The following is a 10,000-nucleotide window of genomic DNA, read 5'->3' as shown; positions in this document are numbered from 1 at the left end:
CAACCTCCACCCTGACACAGCTAATGGATAGACCTGGGCAGCTGGTTCAGTGAATGGACTGGGTCATAGGAGGATATCTTAGCATAGTGCTCACTCTAGACTAAAGAACAGGCCACGCTACATGACCCTTGGAGCTGTGGCTGGGCCATAGAGGATAGCTTAGCATAGTGCTCACTCTAGGCTAATGAACAGGCTACGTGACCCGTGGCACTGTGCTGTGGTGGCTTGGCTTGAGAGGTTTAAACCTTAGACTCCGACCTCCAATAAGCTGACGACATGCAGACACGGGCGTATCTACGGAAGATGGACATTGTTCCTGCGGTTATTGACTGTGAGGGAGTTGTTCAGGCTCGGTGCTGTCTTCATGTGGGACTGGGGGGCGTGATGGGGGGCTGTGTGTGTGTGGTGATGAGGGGGACGTGTGTGTGTGTGTGGTGATGGAGGGCCGCGGTCCAGCTACCACAGAGGGAGGAGAGCTAATGGTGATTTAAGGCTTTAAGAGGTGCACTTACAGAGGAGACTGGGATACTGTCACTCACACACACACGTATGTACACACACACACACACACATAGATGCGCACATACGCATACACACACACACACACACACACGTATGTATACACACATACACTCACGTGCACACACACACACACACACACACACACACACACACACACACACACACACACACAGACTATCTATTGACCCAAACTGAGAGAGAGTCATAGATCAATAGCCTACCCTACACAGACTAAACTAAAGCTGCCTCCCTCCCTCCCTCCCTCCCTCCACCCATAGAGTTCTGTGTAAGTTGATGTCGTACTCTCTCTCTCTTTTTTAAAATTCCGATCCTGAATCTGTGACAGGGAACCACTGAGCCACATCTTTACAGCCCGTTGATGTAAGCTGTGTGAGCGCGTTGGCCAGCAGGCAGCATGTAGAAATCCCTCACATGTTGTTTACTACACTGATTGTTTATGTGTCATTTTTCCATCGCAGATGCACCAGACAGACTAAACACACTGTTGTAAACAAGGAAGGAAACCGGTCAGTCAAGAAGTCAGAAGCCAACGTCCCAGCTCCGCTTGTGATGTCTATTAAACGTCTGCTGTAGGTGTTTAGTAGCGGAGGACATTCTTGTGATAATCTCTCAATCTTAGTAGCGGAGGACAATCTTGTGACGTCTAATAACGTCTGCTGCCGTGTTAGTAACAGGACATAACAGGACGTTCTGGTGACGACTCTGAGCCCTACTCCACAGTCGGCCTGAGGAGGAGGGACGTTCCGGAACCATCTAGATTGTCTGTCTCGGAACGGGTGTGTGAGGTGTTTCTGGAGTTGTCCTCTTTGAAGCCTTTGAGAAACGGCTCTGGAGGTCAAACTAGAAGTGGTGGGAGAGTGAGGAAGTCAGGGAGACGCAGAGATGAGAGGGGAAGTGTGTGTGTGTGTGGGGGGGGTGGGCGTAGTGGGGGGGGGGGCGTGTTGAGGGCAAGTTTGGGTTAGCAGCGCGACTTAGACCTGGGTCACAAGGCTATCTATTTATTATGGTTAGGAATGGAATGTCTCCTTTAAAAAAGTATTAAATTATGTGCTGCTACAACATGCGTGTAACATGTATGTAGCGTGTACTAGCGTGTAACGTGTATGTAGCGTGTACTAGTGTGTCGTGTATGCCAGCGCTTTGTTAACACTGTCAACAGTATATATATATATTCCCCTCCTATACGACGACATGCCAGTCAGGAAACAATATACTCTAGATTTACAGTAAATACAGATTCTCCTAGATTGATAAATCAATGCATGCCAATTAAATCAAGGATGTGTTTCAAAGATTTACTGCACCTATAGTAAAAAAAAAAAAAAAAAAAAAAGCTTTCCGGAGAACTAGATATGCTGACAGTGTAACGTGAGACCATCTCTTATCAATGGGATGAGAGCGCCTGGTTTTAGCATCTAAGGCCTCCACTGACTTGGTGCAGTCGTTATGCAAACCCAGCCTATTGGAAACAGCCAGGTGCATCTACAGGGTTTCACAGTGTTGTACTGGTCACAGTGTTGTACTGGTGTGTACAGGTCTTCACAGTATTGTACTGGTGTGTACAGGGCTTCACAGTGTTGTACTGGTGTGTACAGGGCTTCACAGTATTGTACTGGTGTGTACAGGGCTTCACAGTGTTGTACTGGTGTGTACAGGGCTTCACAGTGTTGTACTGGTGTGTACAGGGCTTCACAGTGTTGTACTGGTGTGTACAGGGCTTCACAGTATTGTACTGGTGTGTACAGGGCTTCACAGTGTTGTACTGGTGTGTTTTTGCAGAGATGCTCAGATCCAAATGATGTCAGCCAGATCAATTGTCTACCCTCACGCAACAGACTTTGAACCACACAAAACAGATTTGAGTAAAAGCTCCCATCATTCTTGACTGACAACGCCATAGATCTCCATGACAACGCCATAGATATCCATGACAACGCCCCGAAAAAAAGGGGTGAAGAGGTGAAATGTAGCTGTTCAGCCATGAGAACAGCGGCTATTTGATTGGCTTAATGGCCTAAACCCTCAAACCTAGCCTGCAGCCAAGACCGGCCCTGAAACCTGAAAACACTGGCACCAGTCCAATTCTAAAGGTTTCTGGTTTTCTTTTCAAAAGTGTTTCCGTTGCTTCGGCCCTGGCACTTACGTCATGGTACAAGTTAGTCAATTTGTAGGAAAAGTTGATGGCTATCGTTAAAATATCAGGAACCCCCAATCTGACTATCACAGCCAACACAAACAATATTCACATCATCAAATCACCATCGTAAGCACATTTAATTCCCTCGACACGCTAACATGTGTACGAAATGACTTCCTTCAGGAAGTAAAAAAAAAAAAAGGAGGTATGTAATAACACATAATAGCGAACCCCTGAAAAGGTCCCTTTAAAACCACAAGTAATCAAAGTTAAAACGACGCGTGCGTGAACCGTTGTACTTCCTTGAAGGATTCACAGGAACTGCGGTGCTTTGGGTTTCTGCCTTCCCAGAACCAGAGGAAAGGGCAGCCCGTAGACCCAACCCACAGACAGACAGACAGAACCTCAGACGTCACTCACTCAGCCAAGTACACACAACAACTAAACCTAGCCCACCATTCAACACCAACGGCCTGCCCTCTCTCTCTCTCTCTCTTTCTCTCCCCCCCCCTCCCTCCCCCCCTCCCTCCCTCCCTCCCTCCCTCCCCCACTCCCTCCCTCCCTCCCTCTCCCCCTCCCTCCCTCCCTCCCCCCCTCCCTCCCTCCATCCGTCTCACACACACTTCATTCACCAGGAACCACCACCAGACCATAAGACGCAGGCAGCGCCCCGGCACGGTCAAAGGAACGGAGGGAGGGACGGAGGGAGGACAAAAGAGGAAATAAGAAGACATTGAAATCCACTTTCACGTACAGTATGTTGTGCCCCCTGGTCTCTTCCTGTTAGGAGGAAACCGGATACTGGCGTATTGGAGCATGTTCAGATAAATGACATTGATTTCTTATATAATGCCAGCACGTCCTGTTGCTATACGGGGGTAATACTATTACCCTCCTTTTAACTTTTTCTGTCTTTTCCTTGCCCTGGAGGGAAAGAATGAATCGCTTTTTATGAGAATGAGCAGAAGGCCAATATTTTAGTCCAACCAGATCAAACAATAAATCATTTCCACTAGTTTGTTTCAACATGTCCAAAATGGAACATGCCGGGTCTGGATCAAAACCAGAAAAGGAAGAGAATAAAACATGTAAAAAAAAATATTAAAAAAAAACTTTAAGGATGTCTGCGCGTCACTGGCCCACAGACAAGAGCACAACCCCAGTGTGTGTGTGTGTGTGTGTGTGTGGTGTTGGCGCTTGCGCGTGTGTGTTCCTTTCAACAAATGTAAGCAGTAGGCTCTCTGTCTGTCTAACAGTGTGTGTGTGTGTGTGTGTGTGTGTGTGTGTGTGTGTGTGTGTGTGTGTGTGTGTGAGTGTGTGTGTGTGTGTGTGTGTGTGTGTATCCGATTTGCTTCCAGGAACACCTCGTCAAGGGTCTTTTAGATGCAAGTCAGCACAAGAAGGAAAGTGCGTTTATACGAGCGCAGGCGCATGTTCCCCTTTTCTCTCCCCTTCCAGCCAGCCACCTTGAATGACTTTTTTTCTCAATGGGAGATCCTGTGGGCGGAGTCAGGGGCTCTCAGTCATATAAACCTAAAGGCCAATGACAAGACTGGACAAGCTGCTGAACGCTCACACCGCCAGAGAACTTTCCTCTCTCCCCCCCCCCCTCTCTCTCTCTCTCTCTCTCTCTCTCTCTCTCTCTCTCCTCTCTCTCTCTCTCTCTCCCTCTCTTCTGCTCTCTCTCCCTCTCTCTCTCTTCTGCTCTCTCTCCCTCTCTCTCTCTCTTCTGCTCTCTCTCTCTCTCTCTTCTGCTCTCTCTCTCTCTCTCTCTTCTGCTCTCTCTCTCTCTTCTGCTCTCTCTCTCTCCCTCTCTTCTGCTCTCTCTCTCTCTCTCTATCTTCTGCTCTCTCTCTCCCCCTCTCTTTTGCTCTCTCTCTCTCCCTCTTCTGCTCTCTCTCTCTCTCTCTTCTTCTCCCTCTCTCCCTCCCTCTCTCTCCCTCTCTCCCTCTCTCTCTCCCTCTCTCTCTCTCTCTCTCTCTCTCTCTCTCTCTCTTCCGTTCTCTCTGACAGAGCACGCCCTCCAGCCTCCCAGGGTTTACAGTGCGGGTGAATCCCTCCTAACCACAATCAGTCATGATAAGGTCTTTAATTAATGCAACAGGAAAGGAGGGGTTTTGCCAGAAAAGCTCCAAAACAAGCTAGTACTTACTGAGGGGGTTAAATAACACACTGATGAAGTTACACTTCCTACAACTTCCAAGGCAGCTTTTTTTAAAAGGATAGTTCTTCACTCTTAAATCCCATTTCTGAGATGACCTACGTACACCGACAAGCGGCAGTTAATACACCGAGACGTAACACCGTTATTTTGAGACTTTGCACTTTTCCACATTTTCCAATAATGGAAGGAGTTTTGTGTGGACTACCCCTTTAATAACCCTAACCCTAACCCTAATCCCCTCTGGCAATTCTGTTTTTGACCCAATATAATATATATATATATATATATATATATATATATATATATATATATATATAAATGCAGTACAGCAGCCAACGTCTATATACGTTACCTTTAAAGCTGAATGTGATGTATTTGAATACAAATAAACGTCCGTCAAAAGGGTGAGACTTTGAGGCGGGTCTCACTGTTGTGTTTTTATTGGTGCTACTCGCCTCTGTCTTTGTCTGCGGAGCGCGCTGGTGTGAACTTGCCTCTCTGCACCGCCGCATGAGAATAGGTGAGGAGACCGAGGTAGAGAGGGCATTGTTCACCAGACGTCATAAAAACAGTAGCTAGCTAGCTAGCCCGTCTGAGGGGAGGTACTTGGGGGGGCCATTGGAGGAACACAGCTGCTCTAGAGCAACCTTGACAATAGGGGAAGTAGCAGTAGGGGTCGAATCACATTTCTCAATCTCAATTCACTCAACAAATAAAATAGAAAAAACGGCCATTGTTTTCTCCCCATGACATGCAGGGATCATGGGGAGAAAAATCCAGCGAATCCCACGTATTAATTGACTTGCGTATGTGTATGAATACAACTCCGAGTTGACCCCGACCTTGCTCTCTAGAGCACTTGACCTCCCTCTCCGCGGAGCAGGCAGCAGTCTGGTTATAGATTTGGTCTTGTGTGACTCATGACTCCCTGCCAATAATGACAATGTCGCCTAAGACCTTGGCCATGAAACAAGGTTCTATTAAGATAAGCCAAAGTAACGCAAACATCAGGAATCTGAAGGTCTAGGAGCACCTCAGTGTTTGTACACCACGCAAAAAACCCTGTGTACTCACTGGGCCTTTGTCAATGAGCAACGTCACTGGAACCATTACATCAGACCCAGCAACCAGCAACCTAAAGGGAATGTTCAGGTTGCACAATACATTACAGCACACACATAGCACTCACACAATAGAATATTACATAAGCTGCTGTTGGTCACTTTGTCAGAGCGTCAACACAGCGTGAACTGTAACTTTAATGATGAGTAACACAACGTGTGTGTGGGGGGGGGGAATTTAATTTGGAAAGTTACTTTTGTAGCAGTTGTTGATGTTTCAACATCTAGAAAACCAGCAATACGGGCGGGCGGGGGGGGGGTGTTTCTTATTCAAGCGTTTTCTTAAAACACTGCCTTCCCCCCCTCCTGCACACGCACACGCACACGCACACACACACACACACACACAACCACACAGTCTTGATGACTCATGCCTTAGTGTTGTTGTCCAGTGCTAGCCTAGCGGTATAATGTCTCCATTAGAGATGTACGTCATGGTATATCTCTTAAAACTCAACAACCTGACAATCGCTTCTGCCTGGGACCGTTTCATCGCTATGCACCTTCAGTGACACACACACATACGTATATATACACACACACACACACACACACAAACACACACAAACACACACACATACAAACACACACACAAAAAGACACACACACACACGCACACATACACACATACAGACACACACACACACACATACGCACACACACACACACACGCACAAACTAACATGCTGTTTGTTTGCATTGGCTGGGCTGTGCTGGGCTGTGCTGGGCTGTGTGGAGTGGCACGCAGGCTTACACTCCATGCCAACATGGCCAAACTAGGGCATGCAGCCTACAGTATAGTACGCTGGACGGATAATAATAAGGGGACAGCTATGTTCATGTAATAATAAGGGGACAGCTATGTTCATGTAATAATAAGGGGACAGCTATGTTCATGTAATAATAAGGGGACAGCTATGTTCATGTAATAATAAGGGGACAGCTATGTTCATGTAATAATAAGGGGACAGCTATGTTCATGTAATAATAAGGGGACAGCTATGTTCATGTAATAATAAGGGGACAGCTATGTTCATGTAATAATAAGGGGACAGCTATGTTCATGTAATAATAAGGGGACAGCTATGTTCATGTAATAATAAGGGGACAGCTATGTTCATGTAATAATAAGGGGACAGCTATGTTCATGTAATAATAAGGGGACAGCTATGTTCATGTAATAATAAGGGGACAGCTATGTTCATGTTCATGGCAGACTTTTTTTTCTTCCAAATTCAATTGAATAAACTTTGTTGATCCCCCCCAGACACGGACATTGGTTTATCACCGGCATCAGAGACACACAGGGACAGAACACACACACACACACACACACACACACACACACACACACAAACACACAGTCATACGCCCGCACAAAGGGACTGAACCCTTGTTTTCTCTGATGTAACCTATCAGTGATAACCATGTGCAGACCCTGCATTGCATCAGAATCCCCCTGTTCCCTCCAACATCTCCTCACCACAACCTTATATATATATATTTTTGATATACTTCCTAACTGAAAAATTCCTTGTTTTTTTACTTCTTTACAGATCTCAACAGTGCTCAGTGTTGGCCTGTGCAGAGCAAACCCCGCTGAGGTAAAGATCCACCTTTCCTGGTGTCCATAGAGACAATAGCACACATGACTAGCACAATGAATTGCCACTAGTGCGGATACATGTTTTTTTTCTACCGCCCCGCTTTCTCCTTCTAGGCCTTCATGTTGGAACACATCTCACGGATATTCACAGACATGACCTCTGGGCCTATCATGACACAAAGCTATTTGAAGCTATTAATGGTTGTGTGGTGGTATAACAAAGAGTCTGTGTATATGGCTGTGGTATCACACATTTACATGAATAGCCCAGTTCAGCCAACTGGCTAACTAAAACATTTACATTTACATTTAACTCAAAACATTTAACTAAAACAGCCTCTGACAAAGACAGGACAGCACAGGACTACATTAGACACTAGATAGTGTAGAGTGCAGTAGATTATACTACTATATAATCTATACTAATCTATCTATAAGAACATAGCCTAGAGACTGACTATATGCCATGACTTTCATTTGAATACATCAGTTCATCCTGACCACGGCTGGTCCTGCGTGGGGATCAAAATCAATGCCACTATTATTTCATAGAACAAGCGGATCTTTTTTCCTGATGTGCTTAAAATAATTTTACCATTTGCAAAGTTTAATTCGTAGCCATTTTTGTGACACCACTCATATGTATTTTATCATTTTACAAACACCACTGGCAAAATAGCAATTATGGAGCTTAATGCGTCTCCATAAAGAACACGTTCATATCCAAAAAGATTTCATATAAAAATGCTGCGTGCAGTCTCACCTTCTGTGAGCCACGTCTCCTGAAGTTGGCTTAAATCCTGAAAGAGGTCTGAAAAAAAAAAAACATAAAGAGAGAAAAAAAGTATGAATAAACCACAGAGCAGAGAGATGAAAGATGACGACTCATAGCGTCTGCAGTCTCGTGGGTGGAGGAGGTTAGTTCACGGTTATAAGCACAGAATGGGTCATCCTGACTTCAATACTGACATCAATACCCATAAGCAGAATTAATAAATGTGTGTGCAGTTTGGCTAAGTGGAGGGTTACCGGTGTCGTGCACATTGTAAAGCAGAGACTACAGGCCGTAGTGAACTTCCTCAGTGCTGTACTCTACCTTCAGACTCCTGAGGGGGTAATTCCGTGTCCATGTATTTCCTTTTCGTGGCCATCAACAGTCTATTTAGGGGCCCATTTCCTTGCGTCTTCTGCAAAACATAAAAATGAATTTACAGAAGTGAGAAAACACTCAAATGTGACATCTGACCTACTGTACTGGTGTCATGCATTGGACCATGCCCACTGTCAGTAAACTGATTTAATTAATAGCATATTATTAGCATGTAACGTATCACATGTTACACTGTTAACACAATAGGACTATTATTCTCTCTCTTTTTATTGATACTTGTTATTATCATTATTGTCATAGTTTAACAACTTTCTGTTTTTAATTTTAATTAATTTAATGTTTTCATTCCAGTGTTTTTCTCTATCGCACCAGCCTCGATTAAACACATAATCATAATTCAACTTCAATAATTGAGAGCAATAGTCCCATGACTACTTTAGTCTATTCCCGACAATCTGCACACATCGTGGTAATAAACCAAACAGCAACAAACACAGAAACAACCCGAGCGCGAGCTGCGCTGCAACAATGTTGCAAAAACAAACGCGTGTCTATTTGCGCTCCTCTCAAATTGTAATCATTTGGTAAGAGTGTCTTCTACTGTCATCTCCAAGCGAGTTGATGCAAATGTGTTGACAAACATTGTAAAAAAAAAAATACATGCTTTTGTGTTGACACGCTTTGTAAAAATACATGCTTTTGTGTTGACACGCATTGTAAAAATACATGCTTTTGTGTTGACAAACAGTGAAAAAAAGACATGCTTTTGTGTTGACACACATTGTAAAAAATACATGCTTATGCTTTACTACAGAACTCGTGCAAGATCGTCTGATAGTTGTTGTTGTTTTTTAACAGAACTGAAAAGTAGTTTTTCACCTCGTCCACAGAACAGTTGCTTGAAAACAAATCGCATGCATGCAGCAACCACAGGGCGATGGAAAGAGAAAGCCCGGTAGCCCAAAGTCATAAACCCGGGCAGCCAAAGCGTTCAGAGTTACAAAACATGACTTTATCCATACGTACATTTGCTAAAGTGTAAGGCACTTGCTGGTCCAAATATCCATCCATCTTATAATCCATCCGTTAACCGTCTGTGGTCATCTAGGCTGCTTTAGGAGGTCCGCCAGCCTGCAGGGAGGGAGAGGGGAGAGAGACGAGCGGAGCAGCGATAGTTGTGAATGGAGCTGAGAGAGAAAGCTGCATAATAATGAGCCCCATTCACAAAAAACTGCAGAGGGGAAGAGGCGATTTACCCAGCGGGTTGTTGCCTGCCCCCTTTACCTCCTCTGCCTGCCCCCTTTACCTCCTCTGCCTG

At 45.0% G+C, this 10,000-nt stretch overlaps 1 protein-coding gene across 1 annotated transcript in view; it reads right to left on the bottom strand.

Annotated features, from left to right (window-relative positions):
• Nucleotides 1-9,765, bottom strand: part of etv4 (ETS variant transcription factor 4) — a gene marked incomplete at both ends in the record, with an annotated part of 22,446 nt that extends 12,681 nt beyond the window's left edge. Inside the window, 3 exons of the mRNA XM_080542542.1 lie at nt 8,335-8,382; nt 8,668-8,758; nt 9,709-9,765. Coding sequence (XP_080398668.1) covers nt 8,335-8,382; nt 8,668-8,758; nt 9,709-9,765 — 196 coding nt within the window. The remainder of the gene's footprint in view (nt 1-8,334; nt 8,383-8,667; nt 8,759-9,708) is intronic.
• Nucleotides 9,766-10,000: the final 235 nt, after the last annotated feature.

Source organism: Nansenia antarctica (genome assembly GCF_963989245.1).
Source record: "Nansenia antarctica genome assembly, chromosome: 11".
In the NCBI taxonomy this organism is placed as follows: domain Eukaryota; kingdom Metazoa; phylum Chordata; class Actinopteri; order Argentiniformes; family Microstomatidae; genus Nansenia; species Nansenia antarctica.
This window is presented reverse-complemented; position numbering and strand designations above follow the sequence as displayed.